Here is a 17,125-nt window from a genome sequence, read left to right as displayed (position 1 = left end):
CCCGCACCTCCAGCACCGCCGGCAAGGCCTTGGAGGCCACCCACCAGCGCCGCTGCAGCGGCCGGATCCATCAGGGTGTTGAGGCCGGCAGCGGCGGCAAGGTTGGCGTTGAGGCTTGACTGAGATCCGACGCTTGTGAGAGGGCGACCGTGCCCGGTGTGCGGCAGGGACACACGTTTCGCGGCGTTGTGGAGGCCCGCCAGGCCACCCGCAGAGGCTGCAGCAGCGGCGCCGGAAGCGCCACCAGCTGCGCCGTTAGCCCCCCCAGCGCTGTCACCAAAGGCATTGGCTACCACTGCCGCAGCGAGGGCGGCGTTGCCGCCGCCGCCGTTGGGCCCCAGGCCGGCGGCCGCTGCCGCTGCCGCTGCCAGCTGTTGCTGCTGCTGCTGTTGCAGCAGCTGCTGTTGTTGCTGCTGCTGCGCCGCAGCTACGGCCTGCGAGTTTGCCTGCTGCTGCTGTTGCTGCTGCTGTTGTTGCTGCTGCAGCAGCGCGGCAAGGGCGGCGCTGCTTTGCTGGCCCCCATGGACCCCTGTTGAAGTACTCGGGCCGCCACCGCCTAGGCCGAGGTTTGCGAGGGCGGCCTGCATGGACGCCCAGTCCAGTCCGCCGCTGGCGGCACTCGCGCCCGCGGTGGCGCCACGCAATGCAGAAGAGGCACCTTGCGCCGACGACGGTGGCGGCGCCGCTGCTGCCACAGCACTCGGCCCCCCCTGACTCAGCCCCAGGCTTGCAAGAGCCTGGTTCATCGCCAGATTATTTAGCAAAGCCTGGCTACTGCTGCCAGCCCCAGCCGCCGCCAGCTGTTGCAGCTGCTGCTGCAGAGCGGCCTGCTGCTGCAGCTGCTGCTGTAGAACCGCCTGCTGCTGTGCAACTTGGAGCTGCTGCTGCAGCGCCTGTGCCGCGGCAGCGCCGTCGAGCCCGGCGGCGGCGGCCGCCGCCGCTGCCGCCGCTGCAGCGCCATGCTGCCCCAGAAGGCCTTGAAGTCCACCCCCTACCTGTGGTAGCAACATTGCCGCATTCGCAGCTTGCTGCATTCCAAGCAGGCTCTGAGTTGTATTCACACGGAAAAGGCCCCCGTGGCCGCCGCCACCCCCGCCTGCGGCCGCAGCGGCTGCAGCGCCTCCGCCGCCGCCTCCACCCCCGCCGCCGCTGTTCGCCGCCAAATAGTCCAACGCACTCGCCGACATGACACGCGGCATCAGGAAGTCGCTACCGGCCGCGCCGCCGAGCCCGGCAGCCAGGTTCCCAAGCCCGGCCTGAGCAAGCAGCCGGGCAGCAGCGGCGTTGGGATCCAGAAGACCCGCAATACCAGCGGCACCGGCATTGACGGCGGCGGCTGCCGCGGCTGCATTCGCGCCGAGCGCTTGCATGGCCCGGTCTTGTGCCCATAGTGCCTCCTTCTCCGCCTTACTCATTCGCTTGTACCTGCGTCTCGAAAAGGTGCACCCGAGGTGCGAGGTGGTGGTAAGTGCGCACACACACATGTGTGTACTGGCGTATAAGGCGTGTGTGAGAGGGAAGGTGTACAAACATGCGCGTCTCGTAATGTGCAGCACATAGAATTTCAGAAGTTTAGAATTTTAGATTTTAACCAACCCTGCAAAAGCTCTCATCAAGTCAAAATTATCCCCGCGTCCACATAAACGAGAGGCTCACACTTCACACTTGACTGAGACCCAACACACACACACACACACACACACACACACACATACACACACACATACACACACATCAACCAACAACGGGAAAACGATGCGTTGGGAGAGTAAAAAGCCAACTGGATGCTAACTGGATCCTCCGGAGCCCCCCCCTGCACGACAGCCCATTCTCTCGCCCACCTCGCGGCGAGCTCTCGGTCGTAGTGGATGTTGTTCGGGTTGAGCTTGTTGGAAAGATTGACAGCAGGCTCGGGGGGCAGATCGTCGTCCAGCAGACGAGCCAGGGACGCGGCCGCCGTGAGCCCTGTCAGGTTCTGGGTCGAGCTAGACCTGCAGGGGTTGGTGGCAGGAGGACGACGAGGTGGAGGTGGAGGTGGAGGAGGGGGGAAAGACGAACCACAAACGAGTGAAGCTGCTGCTGCTGCTGAGGAGGAGGAGGAGGGGGGGCAACACATCCGACCCAGATGGTATGCGCTGGTGGTCATGCAATGGCTGTAACAATGGCTGTAATGCATAATATCTACTATTACATATAGTGTAGAGGGATAGTGTAGACTGGGACTTGGGTCACGCACAAATTTTTCATGAAGTTTTGCGGACACTCATGACTCATGTGGAGGTCGGGTCGGGGGGGAAAACGAAACAGAAGGCCCTTGTGAACGACCGAGCCTCCCTTGGAGCTCGCGTGTAATTTTTTTATGCAATGTACATCGCCCCAATGCCTGTTCAGGCAGTACAGAGTATTCCGAAGCGAGAGGTGCGCGCACAGCGACAGGTGGGATAACAAAGGAAAAGGAAAGGAGCCTCAGCGGCCTCAACAAAAAACAACACACTCCCGACTCAACTCGTCCCTCGTTCCCCCTGCTGTGGGGATACCCCCAGCTGTGTATGTGTGTTGGGTATCTCGCGCAATGGGCCTCCGGCAGACCCGCCTGGTACAATGTGTACCTCTTCTCCTCCTGCGCGCACCCCTACATCCCCTTCCCTCCCCTCTCACCGGCTCATGGACTTCCCGCCCGCCATGCCCAGGTTGGCGGGCACCGTGGAGGTGTCCTTCTGGTAGCGGATCACCATGGGCTTGCTGCCGGTGACGGAGGGCGCCGGCTGTCCGTCGAGCGCCATCTTGGCGGCGACGGCATGCTGGGGAAACCAGGGCAGAGGGAAGCGGGTACAGGGCAGAGGGTACAGGGCAGAGGGCAGGGGGCAGGGGGTAGAGGGAAGGGGTTTACATGCAAGGAGCAAAGAGTCCTCAATTGTGGCGATATGCGTTCAAAGCACCTGGAACTGCTGGCCAATGGGATTCAAAAGCGGTGGTGATGAAGACGCCGGGGGATTGCCGCACCGGGACGAGCCGCTGACCGTATATACCCATGTGGACAGGGAGGGCCCCGGAGACGCACCGCAATGTCGCCCGCCCGCCAACGTTTCCAACCGCCACGCCACCGCATACATGCTGCCTTCACCCGACGCATTTCTAATCCCGGCCACCTGCCTGTGCCGCAATGTAGTTGACGAAGGCGAATGTCTTGCCGGGAAACACGCGAACGGACTCCAAGGGCCCGAAGCGCCTGCGAGCGAGTAGTGCAAGTGTGTGAAGGGAGGGAGGGAGGAGGGAAGGATGTGGGTAGGATGTGGGTAGGTTAGGGTTTGGGGCAGTATGGAGCAGATGGGGTGGGAGAGAGAGAGAGAGAGGGGGAGGGGGAGGGAGGGAGGGAGGGGGGGAAAGGCGAGGGGCGTCAAAACGGAAAAATTGAGGAAAGGATGCAAAATGAAAATGTACGATGTAAAAGTATAAAAAGCTCAGGGCCCTGTGGTTGCAGTTGTGGTCGCAGCTGGTTGGTTGCCAAGAGGGGGCGCAGCAAGCCTGGCTGTAAGCAAGTAAGTGAACAGACGGGTGGACGGATGGGTGGAGCATGCAGCCGTGGACGATGGATGCCGGGCCGTGCAAAGTAAAAGTCAGGTGGGAACAGAGAATGAAAACAACAGGAAAAGGGCAGAAGCGATATAGTTCAAACCGCGGGTGGTAGCCCGCCTGCCTTTTAACCAAAAAGGGGAGAGGAGGTAATCCCGTTGCTGCTGCTGCTGACCCACTGGCCTTCACTTCACTTCACTCCACTCCACTTACGCAAACAGGAGCTCCATGGCGAGCTTATTGGGCTTGAGCGGGATATTACCCAGCCACAGATGACGGCTAGGCTTGCCCTCCGGCACATCCGCCGCCCCGTCGCCATCTACGCCACCAGCCTCCACCTCACCGCTGGTGCTCACACCGCCGCCAGTGCTGCCCCCGGCGGCGACTGCTGTGGCGGCAGCTCCGCCGCCACTGACGGACCCGCCGCCAGCGGCGCTGCTGCCGGCGCCGGCGCCGTCAGCGTCTTCCGAAGTGCGGTACAACTCGCTGCCGCCAGGCCCTCCCCCACCAGCGACGGCCGGGTGCTGCTGAAGCTGTGCCTGTTGCGAAGGCTGTTGGTCACCAGGAACCGCTGCCGCCGGCGCCATGGCGGCGGCATGCAGGGCAGCAAAGTCGCTAACGCTACCGCCGCCGCCGCCGGCAGCACCACCCAGGTGCCCCATGCTGCCGTGCGCGTGCGACATCTGCTCAAGACCACCGAAGCCGCTGCCACCAGAACGTAGGCTATGTGCCGACCCTTGTGACTGCAGAAGGGCATGCTGCTGCTGCAGCGGCGGCGGCGGCGGCGGCGCCGTCGGGGATCCCGCAGCTGCTCCCGAGGCCTGCAGCAGCACCGCATGGAGCGCCTGCTGCTGCTCCAGGGGTAGAAGGCCCTGCATCGCCGCCGCTAGCGCATTTGGACCGAATCCCGCCGCCACCAGCGCAGCCTCAACCCCCGCCGGCAAACCAAGTCCCAGCAGGCCAAAGCTATCCGTGGTACCGGCGGTGCCGATAGCGCTGCCTACCCGAGATGGCGGGCTGCTTCCCGGAAACCCCGTGTCGGCGGCGGCGCCGCCACTGCCTAGCTGCATTGCGGGAGCAGTACCCGTTCCGCAGTACCGTACGATAATAGGTTTGTCCTCGTACGACATGTGCGGAATTTCGCGACCGTGCAGCGCGTGCGCTGCTCGTGACGCGTCCTCAGCGCGCATGAAGAGAACGACGGCTGACAGGGTGCCAGGCGCCACCATGACGTCCTGAACCGGGCCGAACTGCTGGCATAAAGCCTGCATGGAACCAGCAGCCAAAAGAGGGACAGGGGGCGGCCGCCGGGGTAGCGAGGTGGAGAAGGGTGGCATCTCTCCCTCCGAGAGGGGTCACCCAGCACCCAGCAGGTCTGAGGGGCTCAATCGCACAATGTGCACACACCGCAGCGGGTTGCGCAACACAGACGAACCGGCGCGCAACAGCCCTGCCAAGAATTACAATAATAACCCTAAGAAACCCTAAGATGCGAGATGCTCCGTCCCTGATCCGCTTCAGGCATTGCTCCTGCCTTCCCCCTTTCCCCGATGTCGCGCTCCACAGCACCCGTTACGGGTTCATGGTCATCAGAACCGAGTACGGTCTGCTGCCTTTCCAAGACAGGGAGGCTCAACAAGGCCAATGCAGGCCACCATTGCACCACCAGCCAAAATAGCTCAGGCAAGCAGCATCAGGCAAGCAGCATCAGGAGACAGGAGAACCGACTTTCGCACGCTCCTTCAAAACGTACGTACCTGCAGATGTCCAGACGGCAGCCCAGGTTGCACGTTGCCCAGCCACAGCTGACGAGATGGCCCACGGGTCATTTCCTCCGCGAGGTCCCACGTCTCCCCGCCGCCCGCGCCCGCCAGCACGTCGTGGAGCGGCCCCACGCCGCGATCGCTCAGGCCACCATGCCCCATTCCACCTCCTCCTCCGGCCGAGGCCCCTCCAAAGCCGCTGTTGGGCATCAACCTTGCGCGAGCCTCCAACGACCCGGCAGGCGCCAGGCTGTGCAAGTCAGCGTGGCTTCCATGGAGCACACCTCCGCCGATGGGAGCTAGTTGCGAGGCCCCAGCCGTGGCGGCGGCGCCACCCAGCACCCAAGGCTCCGGAATTCCCGCCGCTGCCGAAGGGGACAGGGCGAGGCCTGCCGTCGGCGTCGGCGCCGTCGGCGCGCCCTGGAGCGATAGGTAGCTGCTGCTCGGCCCGCCGCGGTGGAGGCCTGGCGGCGGCGCCGCCGCCGCTGATCCCGCGCTGCCTAGCGTGTTGCTGATGAAGGCAGCTGGCCCAGGGTTATACATGGAGGTGCTGCCGCCGCCGCCATGCCAGCCGCTTGCCAGGGAGCCTGCCGGGGAGGGCCCCGGCGGCATCGGCGTGCCGTCGATGGAGCCCGCCAGGCTGTCAGAGCAGATGCTGCCGTCACCAGCGCCGCCTGGGGTGCCTGCACCTCCAGTGATTCCCCGTGGGTCCTTGCCTGTCGCAGCGAGTCCCGGCGCTCCGAAAACACCAAAGGATAGGAGGCCTGCTGCGGCTGGCGGCGGCTGCGCAGCGACCACCATATCAACAGGCTGTGGCGGCGACGAAGTCGCCGCAGCCAGCAAACCGGGTGGCGGCTGTGGTGGCGGCGGCGCGCTCATGAAACCTCCAGGCCCGACTAGCAGACCGGGAGGCGCCTCCAAAGCTGAGGAGGTCGAGAGACCCATGGGTCCGCCGACGTTGAGCAAGTTGCTGAAAGACGATCCGCGAAAGCCCCCAAAGCCGCCGCCAGCTGCGGTGGCGGCGGCAGCGCCAGCGGCATCGCCGCCGGCTCCAGAGGTAAAAGACATCGACAATCCACTGAGACCGCCGAGGGCCCCCGCACTGTTGCCGCTGGTACCGGGACCTGCCGCCATGGGGACGAGGCCGGCGGCGGCGGCGGCCGGCCCGCCAACACCAACTCCGACGCCGACGCCGACACTACTGGTAAGGTTCAAATCATCGGACAGGAAGGAGCCCTTGGAAACGACCCGCCGCATGCCCAGCACCGAGCCAGGACCCGCACTGCCGCGTAGCATCGTGATTTGCTCGTCCATGGACGAGAGAGGTGAACGCTGACAATTCGCTCCGGCGCTGCCGCCGCTCTCGTCTATAGGGTTCAGCGGACCAAGCATATGCTGGTGGTGCTCCACTGCGAACGCGGCTTTCAGCGATGGCTGCTCGACCTGGCCGACGCCATCGCCGCCGGGCTCTCCTACAAGCAAACCCGCCGTCGCCGCCGCTTGCGCCGCCACCGCTGCCGCAGCTGACCCTCCAACCGACGACGACCGCGATGACCGATGCGACTGCGACTGCGACTGCTGCTCGTCGGCCGGAGATAACCGGCCCCCATGTTGCGGCTGCTGAAGCTGGTCTGGTTCGTGCTTGGCCGGCTCCGCAGCCGGCGGCTCAACTGGCGTCGGCGTCGTGGCCATGCGCAGGCTCTCCGCCTGGGCCAGCGCAATCAGTCGGGCCTCCTCGGCCGCCTGCTGCCGGGCCTCCTCCTCTAGCTGACGTCTCCGCTGCTCCAAAGCCGCCTCGTACTCTTCCTCAGCAGCCCTGAGGCAAAGCACCACCACGATCACCACCACCACCACCACCACCACCACCACGACGATGACCGCGTTATTAACATCCGGTAACATCCAATGCCACTTAGCGACAAGGACGCCTTAGTGAAAAAGCAAGACGACTGATACCGGGGAGGCATTGATGTCTGGCAGAGAAGAACGCGGGCCGCGGGCTCGGAATAGAGAGAGCCAGATGAGATGCGCACGGACGGCCAAAAGAGCAGGGTGGTATATATATACATACGCGCTATCTGGGCGGTTTCCCCTGATACAGGTTTCTCCGCCGCCGCGATGAACCCCCCTTCCCCACCCTACACACACATACATACATACATACAGATTACACACTACTCCCTATCCCTTGCCCACCTGCGCTTCCTCTCGAGCTCCTCCCTCAGACGTCGAGCCTCCTCACTCTCGGCTGCATTGTGGTGGGAGCTGCCGACGGGAGGGGATGAGCTGGATCCGTGGGTCGTTCCATGCTGGGAATGCGAGTCGCCTTGCCCGCCACCACCGCCTCCGCCACCACCAGAGGAGGTGGTCTTATTTTGCCGGCTGGATCCCGAAGAGGCTCCGGAACCCAGACCGCCCGCTCGTTTGGAGGCCCCGGTCCCATTCCCACCCGTGCCGTGTGACGCATCGCTTGCGCCCTCCGCCTGTCATTGCATAGGTGTCAACGGTAAAAGCAGTAACATGGTACAGGGGGTGGGAGGAGGAGGCGGAGAGTGGAAACACGGAGGGCAGTCGGCGAAGGCTGCTCAGCAGCGCACACGCACACGCACACGCGGTCCATACAAGTAACATAACATGGCCGCAGCAAGGAACATGCGTCCTCTTTCCTCCCCGAATTTCCCCCCCCCCCAAAAAAAAGCGGCTCACCTCCAGCTCTTTCAGCAAAGCGTCCTGAGCCGCCTTGGCCGCAGACTCCGTAGAAACCTCTAGAATCTAAAAGTACAATATGGTATTCACCATGTCCCATATGGCATCAGCAGCAGAAGCAGCAGCAGCAGAAGCGGACGCAGAAGCACCGCAGGTGGGTGGAGGAGGAGGGTGAAGAGGCGGCAGGTTGATAGGAGGCATCAGCACAGGAGGCGACAGGACAGGCAAGGCAAGTCCGTTCCTCTACTCAGCTCGTCATGCCCGTCACAACCTCATGCATGCATGCAGGTCAAAAACCCCAAGCGTTGTGTTCCCAGAGGAGGGTCTCAGGGTCACAGCCAAATGCCCTCTGGGGGCCCCACCACACCGTGTTCGCGGCCGACACGAGAGGGGATAACCCAAAGGTCCACTACACATAATGCACAAGTGCACATACGCACCTGCACAGCCGCAGCGTGCTTACGTGCCCGCGCCAGCTGCAACGCGTTGAGCCCCGCACGCGTGCGGCGGAGAAAGTCGAGCCCCGGTCCTGCAGCCTCGATGAAAGCCGCTAGCAGCGGCGACACACCTGCGGCCGCAAGGAAGTGCAACGCGCCGCAGCCCTCCCGGTCTGTGGCGTTGACGCCATCGGGACTGCCGCTGCACCATGACAGCAGCCGCGCAGCTGCACGACACGCCGCCAGTACATCCGCCCCCCGCACCAGGTCGTGGATAAAGCAGCAGTGGCAGGCGTAGCGGCAGCAGCCCACGGAGAGGTACCATACCGGCGCCGCCGCCAAGGAGCCGCCATTCGGCGCCTCCTCAAAGCTGATCGATTCGCCTGCGCCGGCGCCGCCGCCCTCCGACAGGTGCCGAACGAGACCCGCCAGGCAGGTCAGCACGTGCGGCGGGTAGGAAGAAGCGGCGGCGGCGGCGGCAGCGCCGCCATTGCTGCCACCCACGGGTTGCTCTATCAGCGCGCCAGCGACGGTCAACGCGTAGACATTGACGATAAAGAGGTCTTTAGACGCGTAGACCTGTTGTTGTGCCTGCTGTGCCGCGTGGTGGGCCTGCTGTGGGTGGTGATGATGATGGTGGTGGTGCTGCTGCTGCTGTTGCAGCTGCTGCGCCTGATGCTGCTCCAGGGTTTGCCGCGCAGCCGCCGTGATGCGAACAACTTGGTCCAGGATTTCCGCCTGGCGCGCCGTCGCCAGCTGTAACGCGGTACGACCGGGAAAGCTATGCAGCAGCACATGCAGCGTTCGTAGCACCACGGCCTGTAACCGAATGTCGCTGGCAACGCGCGCAGTCGCCAACACGGCGTCCATCGCCAGACGGAACACCGCGAGCAGCGAGCCGCCCCCGGCCCCGCTCCCGCTCCCGCCGCCGCCGCCGCTGCTGCTGCTAGACCTAGCCATTCCGTCGCCGCTTATCAACAGCCCCGCAACAGCGACGGCGGCTACGTCGCCATTGCGATCCGAAGATACCTGCACGGCATCACTGCCGGCGGTGGCGCCGCCGCCGCCGCCGCTATTGCTACGGCTGCAGGGCCCGCTGCTACTGCTGCTGCTGCTGTCACCGCTGCCGTTGGTGGCTCGGTGGTGGCTGTTGCTTCCCGTCTGGTCTTTCCCGGCGTTGCGGTTCACGGTGGCGGCGGAAGCAATGACGGCAATGTAGTCCAGGCAGTGCTTCACCAGCGGATCATCCTGAAGACTCCCAAAAGCAGGACAGCGGGATGAATGATGAGACGTGGACAAAATACGGCAAATAGGGAGAACAAAAAAGAAATGCACGGGGAGGCGCTGAGCGGGAGATGCATCTGGGCGACGAGCAGGGTGCAGAGACCGCGTGGCAAATATGAGCTCATATGGCGTGGAAGTTGAGACGAGTCAGACGAGTCGCGTCTCAAAGAACGCACAACAACTCGATGGTGAGGCAACACATGAGGTATGGAGGAGGGGAGGAGCAAGCCAGCACAGTAGAACATCACAGCAGGACGTCCAGTGCTGTGGATGTCCAGTGTGCCCGGGGAACCCAATAATCCCCTAACCCAATCAACATTCGGACGGCGCTGTGATATGTGCCGCGCCGCGCCGCGCCGCGCCGTGTCACGCACCTGCAGGTGGCAGCTCTGCAGCATCGACACCACCACTCGCAGCACCGGATCACTCAGCAGCGGCCACGCCTGCGCCAAGGCCACGTCGCGCTCCTCCTCCCCCGAAGCAGCAGCAGCAGCAGTAGCAGCAGCAGGAGAACCACCCGAACCTGTAGCATCCCTTGACCCTGTGCGGCGAGTCTGCGACAGGATGTGGCTGGCCATGCGGCCCAGGCTCCAAACCGCTGCCCGGGCAACCTCAATGTACCTGTAAGAAAGAGACGACACAACACCAAACAGAAAGAATTGCGAGAAGATGACAGATTCACAACCAGGACAATTAAACAGATGTAAGCGGCACAAACAAACGGAGTCGAGTAGACGTGTAATATTACTGGCTAAGGGAGACTAAGGGAATGAGAAAAGGAAGCGCTTCTCAGATCCAAGTAGATGGCTGTCATCGGCAGAAGGGAGTCTTTTTCAGATCCAGATCCAGTAGTAATGAACGCAGTAGATCCGTAGTAGTAGTAGATCCGCAGGAATGAACGCCGCTAGATCCAGATCCAGATCTAGCGGCGTTCATTACTGCGGCGTCCCCCCAAAGCTCCCCAACCCCCTCTTCCCCTCCACGCGCCACAGACACTCCTCATTTGTGATCAACGGCTCCCAGACCTCCTAAGCTGCAAACGACACCTCAACCCCGTCCGCCCAGCTCCGCCCAGCTCCGCCAACAGCCCTCCCGAACCTCTGCTTCCGAGCCCGTCAACCTTCAATCCTCCGCCCATCCATCCAACCCATACATCACGCGATCCATCCCCCATCCCCCATCCAGTCGCTGCCCCTTCCCCTGCCGTTGCCCCTCAACGCACGACGATTCCCCGATTTTCTGTCTCTTGTAGTTTCTGCGCGCCCTCGCTATTCCCTTCCCTCCTGATGTTTTAGCCTTAGGCGGATGCAGCCATGATATTACATGCACACATGGGACTTCCGCCGCTTCTGCTTCGCGGAAAAGGCCAACCACCTTTCTTTCCTGCGTGCACCTGCCTTCGGAATGTTGCCCGTGCTACCCCCCATATTTCACCTACCACACAGGTAAGCCGTCGGTAGAACCGACGTTACCCCGGGAAGGTCGGGAGGGCGTTGCACATCACACTGTCAGCCACTTAGGGAAGTAGCGACAGTCTTTATAGCCAGAGACAATCGGTTGGTTCACACGAAGCGTTTATCACGAGGTCTGACTATGACTCCAGCACGATGCGTCTTCGGCAACAACAACACCCTGTCTTCGGCAACAACAACACCCTGTATTCGGCAACAACAACCTTCTCGACACAACGCTGGACATCATGCGGCGCCGAGGGCGACTATCGACTCCTGGGTACACGACACAACCCAAAAAACATATCAGTAGTAAAGTTCACTAAGTCGCGTCATCACATTGGGCGCCCTCACCAGCTTGCGACTTTGGATGTCGGCAGGTAGTTGCTTTCCCCTCATTATTTGACTTTGCTGACCCCCCATCCATCGAATTCTTCCGCCAGGGTAGCAGCTGTTTTCGTCGCTCCCAAGCGCGCGCGTGTCCCCCCCCAGAATGCCCCTTCCCTCGTAGCCCTTAGATAAAACTTTGAACGCCGCACCCTCGACGTGCCCTCCCATCCTTCCTAGCTTTCCCTCTTGCCCTCCCGGACTAGCTTTCCTAGCTATCTTTCCTATCTTTCCTAGCTTTCCCTCTTGCCCTCCCGAACCACGTGAATCATATCTCGCACTCACTTGTCCTGCAGCTGAAGCCGCGCAATGTTGGCGACCATGACGATGCTCTCCAATACGTCCCGCCCGGGTACTCCGGGGCTGCAGGCCATCTCCGACAACAGCATCGCGCCGTGCTCCTGCACGTTGAGCTCCAGGCTCATGACGGACAGACCTGCAATGGCCGCAGTGTGACAGATTTTCAAAGACAGATGCGACAGCAGCAGCAGCATGATGTTTCGACACGCGCTCGGGTGTATTAGGAAACAGGGCAGGGGAGGGAAAGACGAACCACGAACGAGGGAAGGTGCTGCCAGGGCAAGAGTGGGGAGTGGGGAGTGGACGCGTTGAACGCCCGTGTGATGTTGACGGCGCTGACAGTTCTAAAATTGCCTTGCTCGGCGACCCGCGCACCACATCTCCCGTCCTCGCCCTCGCCCTTGCCCGCGCCCCCCCACCTGTTGGTCCCTTTTCCGCCGTCAACCACCTAACGCGCCGCTACCCTTCCTCGAGCCGTTACCTTGCAATATGAGCTTATAGCCACCGTCCGCCAGAAGCCGGGAGGTGTTCAGGGGGTTAAGCAGGCATGTGTAGTGAAGCGCCCGGAAAATGTCCGCCACGACTTGGGATCCCTCGTCCGATCCAATCCGCTGTTGCGGCTGCTGCTGCTGCAGCTGTTGTTGTTGTGTTGGTTGTTGCTCGGGTGCAGTCGACGGTGCCGCTGGGCTCGAACCCGACACCGCAGCCCCAGCCATCCCTGCCTGTTGTTGCTGCTGTTCCTGGACATCAGCAAGGAAGCCGGGCAGTGCCTCCAGCAGCAGCTGCACTGCGCCTCGCTCCCCCAGGAGCTCCTGTGTCGCCCTGAGGGAGTGTCGAGGTTAACACCACACACCCGTCACACAACGCCGTTTGTCGCGGCGCGGCACTGCGTTGCTATGTTGGGGATGTCGCGAGTCCCTACCGCGAGATCTTAACAACGCGGCACTAGACTGCCATTAATGCACAGCAAAGCGCAATCCCGTTCCTCGGGACCCCCTACATGGGAGCCCTTAGACATGAGTTATTGCCAAATAGCTGCGAATGTTAGCAGCAACAGAAAAACGCTGCTGCTGCGCATGAATGATAATAGTGGGGATAGAGGAGGACAGGTATAGCAGCAGACGAGGCACGGAACACAATACCGGCGGGGCGTGACGAGATGGAACTGCCCCAGGATTTCCTTCCACGGCCCCGCCGTGAGCCATACCCCGGGGTATGCGGACGGAAGTGGATATCCCGCACTAACGCCGACAAGATCCGACGCGTAAAGCCCTCCACTAAGGTGGATACTCTAGCCGTCTGTTGATCCAGGCGTGCAGGCAGGCCGGAGAAGCGCGGGATTGCGGCGGGCATGCAAATCATCACAGCGGAAAACATAGCAGAGAGTCATAAGGTGAGAATCAATACCCACTTGTCATAGTAGCACCGACAATTGAGGCACCCGCTTAGGCTCAGCAGGGCTTTAATCGCGGCTACTTTCACTTGCTTGCTGCTAGATGACTTGAGCGTGTCAACGACACAGAGTACCGCCTCATCCACGGCGGAAGGCTATCCAGAGGGACACGGGGGATCATATAAAAAGCATTGGGGGAGGGTTAGAGAGGACAGGCCGCACAGCTGCATACAGCCAAAGCCGGAAGGCAGAGCTAAGGGAGGACGGGGACGGCGTGTTTTACTCAGTCGGCGCAAGGAAATGTAGTCTCCGGCCCCAATCTACAAGTTTAATTTGTTACCGCGTACAGAAAGCTAGCAACAAGGCGGGATGGCAGCATTATGAGACCAGGAATCCGCTCAAGGGCAATTTGAGAAATGGAAGGATATTGTAGAAGCCGCACAAGCCCACCTCTCGATCAAGGTCCGTACATGAGGTGCAGCTTTGCCCTAGAGCTTCCACAGCAGCGCAAGCCGCCACTTGAACCTGCCGTGCGTTTTTGATGGGCAAGTCATCAAGTCGACAGCCAAGGCCGACACACACAGAGCCACGATAGCCTCTAGATATAAAGCAGATAGTACAAAAAGCATCGCAGCTTCCAGCATAAGAGCGCCCGGGGTAGCGACCACGGCGCGAACGTGCAACTCAGGTTCAACCCGAACGAGTTGCAAATATGTGTAACCGGGCAACCCTCGCGGCGCAAAAGATTTCTAAGTACGCCTGTGACCCAGTTAGCGCAGCCACGCACCCCTAAACGCTAAATGGTATTCAGCTTAGCTCGTAACGCCGCGCCTTATCCAAGTCGCCGCACCTCTGGAGCCTGAGCTACCCGCAGCGCCCCAATTATGCTGAGCCATAAGCGCTTTACTGTATCAGCTGGCCAATTCTTAGGCGCTTGCTCCGAGAATTCACGCCGGAGTAGACACAGCAGGCTGCAAACTCGCTGAACGTCAGAGGCCGGTCCGCCAAAAGCAGCTTGCAATTCTGCTGCCACATGATCAGCTCTTTCTCCGCTGCTGAGCTGGGACGGGTCGTCCCGCTGGCTCCAGTTGCTCATGTCCTGGGCCACCACCAACTCATCCTAACCTACACGGGGTACCGCTCACACATCTAAAAGTGCCTTTGCTACTGTTAGAACAGGAACATGCACTACGTGGAGCAAAACGTGTACAACGGCTTTGCCCTATGCCAAAAAGGTCCGGCTCCCCTGGAGGCTGCGACGAGTGCGCTAGTATGCTAATAGTTGATTTATTTGCAGCTCTGCTGTACAAGCATTGATGCGCGTCCGGCTGTGTGAAAATTGCCCTAACAACCTGACAAAAACGATGCCCTTGGCGCCAAGCGCACCTGTTCTTGTCTTGCGTGGCCAATCAGCGCGATCAAAAACAATGTTCAAATTTGTACAGGTCACGGTAGTTACATTGGCCTGATCGGGTGTATGTCGTCCATTTCGTTACCTTATCGCCGTTTGGCGTTTGCATCCACCGTACACCTATAACGCCACAATGCCGCACAGTATGACCCATCCCGCTACAACAAGCATACATGTTGCCAAGCCTCCTGATTGCATTGGGGGAAGATGACCCACGGGGCCGTTTGCACTTTTACTGCCACAAAAGCTGTCGCACACGCGTTTGATGGTGCTGAGCTAGGTCAAGTGTTCAGGTACTGCGAATACCGCTGGTACCTTGGATATCACTAGGGCGATAAATAGACACACTGTACGGTGGATGAGAAAGGTTAGCAGCGCTTAACAAATAACGACACAGCCTAGGTACGGTTGGCCTTTCAGAGCAGGAAAACTAAGACAGCTTTCCGGTCTGCCGCAGGGGACGACATGGCGCGATTGAGCGTACCGGTACCGGTAGCCACAGTCAAGTGCATAAGCACACGCGCCTTGGTCCCCTTCTATTCCACAGCGTTCCTTTACTCTGCAGCGTCTTACATCAATTATTGCCTCGTCATCCTGCAAACTATACTATATGGTCTGGCCTTCCAGCAGGCAGCCGCTCGGTGTCAAGGTGCAGGTTCTTGATGCCCAGACTAGCACCGCCGATTGCCTTCGAGCAGCAAGCAACCCTAAGTCTTCAAGCTAAGCACGCCATCGAGAGATTCCCTACAAATGCATATCCACTGCATATCGCGTTTTAGGCAAAGGCGTCGCGACGCGCGATCAATCTAAAGGATTGGCAACTGACCCTTTGGCACGATTTTCCTTTTCTTGGACGACGAAGACGTCACCAGCGTGTGCACCTTACCACGACGGACACCACTGCCGCGTGTTTCGCAAACCCTCCTTTAGCTCGCTCCTCCCATTCAGCTGGACGCACACCTAGGACGTCATTACCGATACTAGTAGAACACCCCAAAGGACAGGACTCTATCAAACCCCCATCCTGTCCAACAAAAAGACGCACGACTGGCAGCCAAAGCCCTCGGCCTTTACCTCCATGCCGAAATATTTGCACTCTCTTCAGGGTGACATCCCTCCATCATCTTACACCATCAACCAAAACACAACAAACAAACAAACAGACGAACGGACAAACAAACAGAGAAACAAACAAGCAAACAGACAAGCAAGTAAACTCGGCATTTCCACCAAATCCCTGCATGTCTCAAAAGGACCCGGACCTGAACTGCCACCGAAAGCAAGGTAAGGTGCCGCGCCAGTCGGAACGACCGGTCCTGAGACGTCCGAGCCGCCCCCAACCCCACACGCCGCCATCTCCTCTGGAGCACTTCCCGCGCCGTGATCTGACGCCGGATACGGACCCACAGTATCACAGTATTTAGGCCTGTACTGGATCTGAGCAAACTCTCTGTTATTAATACAAGAAGGACCAACTGATCAAGGCTAGCATCTTTGCCAAAAGCTGTAGTAAAGCCCACGATTACAGACAACACAAATCGAAGTTTTTTAGTCATAAGAAAGCTGCTTTTCCTTATCCTTACCCTATATTTCTCTAAGGGGCTACGTCCGTCCCTAAGTTCCTGCTGGTGCACCGATCTCATGGGGGCCATAACTCCATCGCCCCCCTCCCCTTCCCTCTCCCTCCCCCCCATACGAAGGCACTCTTTCTCCACTTGCAGGTAGTAGTAACCTTCAAGCGGCGTCTCTGACTCAGTTTTAAAAGAAGTGAAGATGGAAACCAGATGGAACCTGGATCCGGATCAGTGCGAATCTCGTCGCGTTTTCTGCGGCGATCTTCCCCCCGAAACACCTTTTTCAAAAGAGTCAATAGAACCCCACCTCTACCTCCAGCTCTACCTCTACCTCTACCTCCACACTTAACCATAACCCGGTCGCCGCAAACATCTCTTACACAGGGCGTGCAGCGCGATTGGGAAAAGACACCCCAAGCCACTGCCGCCACAGCGCCCATGCTCGGGACGGCAAAGCTAGCCACGGCAGGCGTGCCAAGTATACATACATGCACACATACATACATACGTACAGATACCGTACTGACTACGAAGCTGCTACCAGCGCGGCAGGGGTCTGTGTTGTGACAACCGTGATGGTGTCACCCACGGACAATACGCCGGGAGTGCGCGACACAACGTTCCAGCCAAAGAAAACCGCGTGTGTCCAGGCCTTGTGCTGCGTGCTCCAACCAAGTACCTTGCCCGACCTGGCGGCGCGGCAGCGGCAGCAGCGGCGGCAGCAGCGGCGCGGTGGCGGCAGCAGCGGCGCGGCAGCAGCACACCGGCGGGTAAGGGAAACAGGTCCCGGCTGTAGGTTGGGTGTATTGGCTGGCTGATGTGAAAGGACGGGGCAAGGGAAGCAAC

At 60.4% G+C, this 17,125-nt stretch overlaps 1 protein-coding gene across 1 annotated transcript in view; it reads right to left on the bottom strand.

Moving 5' to 3' along the window:
• Window positions 1-13,278, bottom strand: part of VOLCADRAFT_95582 (uncharacterized protein) — a gene marked incomplete at both ends in the record, with an annotated part of 14,445 nt that extends 1,167 nt beyond the window's left edge. Inside the window, 14 exons of the mRNA XM_002954680.1 lie at window positions 8-217; window positions 554-1,425; window positions 1,842-1,991; window positions 2,659-2,801; window positions 3,208-3,229; window positions 3,787-4,838; window positions 5,331-7,152; window positions 7,533-7,819; window positions 8,043-8,108; window positions 8,483-9,235; window positions 10,138-10,384; window positions 11,887-12,037; window positions 12,383-12,723; window positions 13,148-13,278. Coding sequence (XP_002954726.1) covers window positions 8-217; window positions 554-1,425; window positions 1,842-1,991; window positions 2,659-2,801; window positions 3,208-3,229; window positions 3,787-4,838; window positions 5,331-7,152; window positions 7,533-7,819; window positions 8,043-8,108; window positions 8,483-9,235; window positions 10,138-10,384; window positions 11,887-12,037; window positions 12,383-12,723; window positions 13,148-13,278 — 6,247 coding nt within the window. The remainder of the gene's footprint in view (window positions 1-7; window positions 218-553; window positions 1,426-1,841; window positions 1,992-2,658; window positions 2,802-3,207; window positions 3,230-3,786; window positions 4,839-5,330; window positions 7,153-7,532; window positions 7,820-8,042; window positions 8,109-8,482; window positions 9,236-10,137; window positions 10,385-11,886; window positions 12,038-12,382; window positions 12,724-13,147) is intronic.
• Between the last annotated feature and the right edge of the window lie 3,847 nt (window positions 13,279-17,125).

Source organism: Volvox carteri (assembly GCF_000143455.1).
Source record: "Volvox carteri f. nagariensis unplaced genomic scaffold VOLCAscaffold_45, whole genome shotgun sequence".
NCBI classification, from domain to species: domain Eukaryota; kingdom Viridiplantae; phylum Chlorophyta; class Chlorophyceae; order Chlamydomonadales; family Volvocaceae; genus Volvox; species Volvox carteri.
Note: the sequence above shows the minus strand (reverse complement) of the source record. Positions and strands in the feature narration are given on the sequence as shown.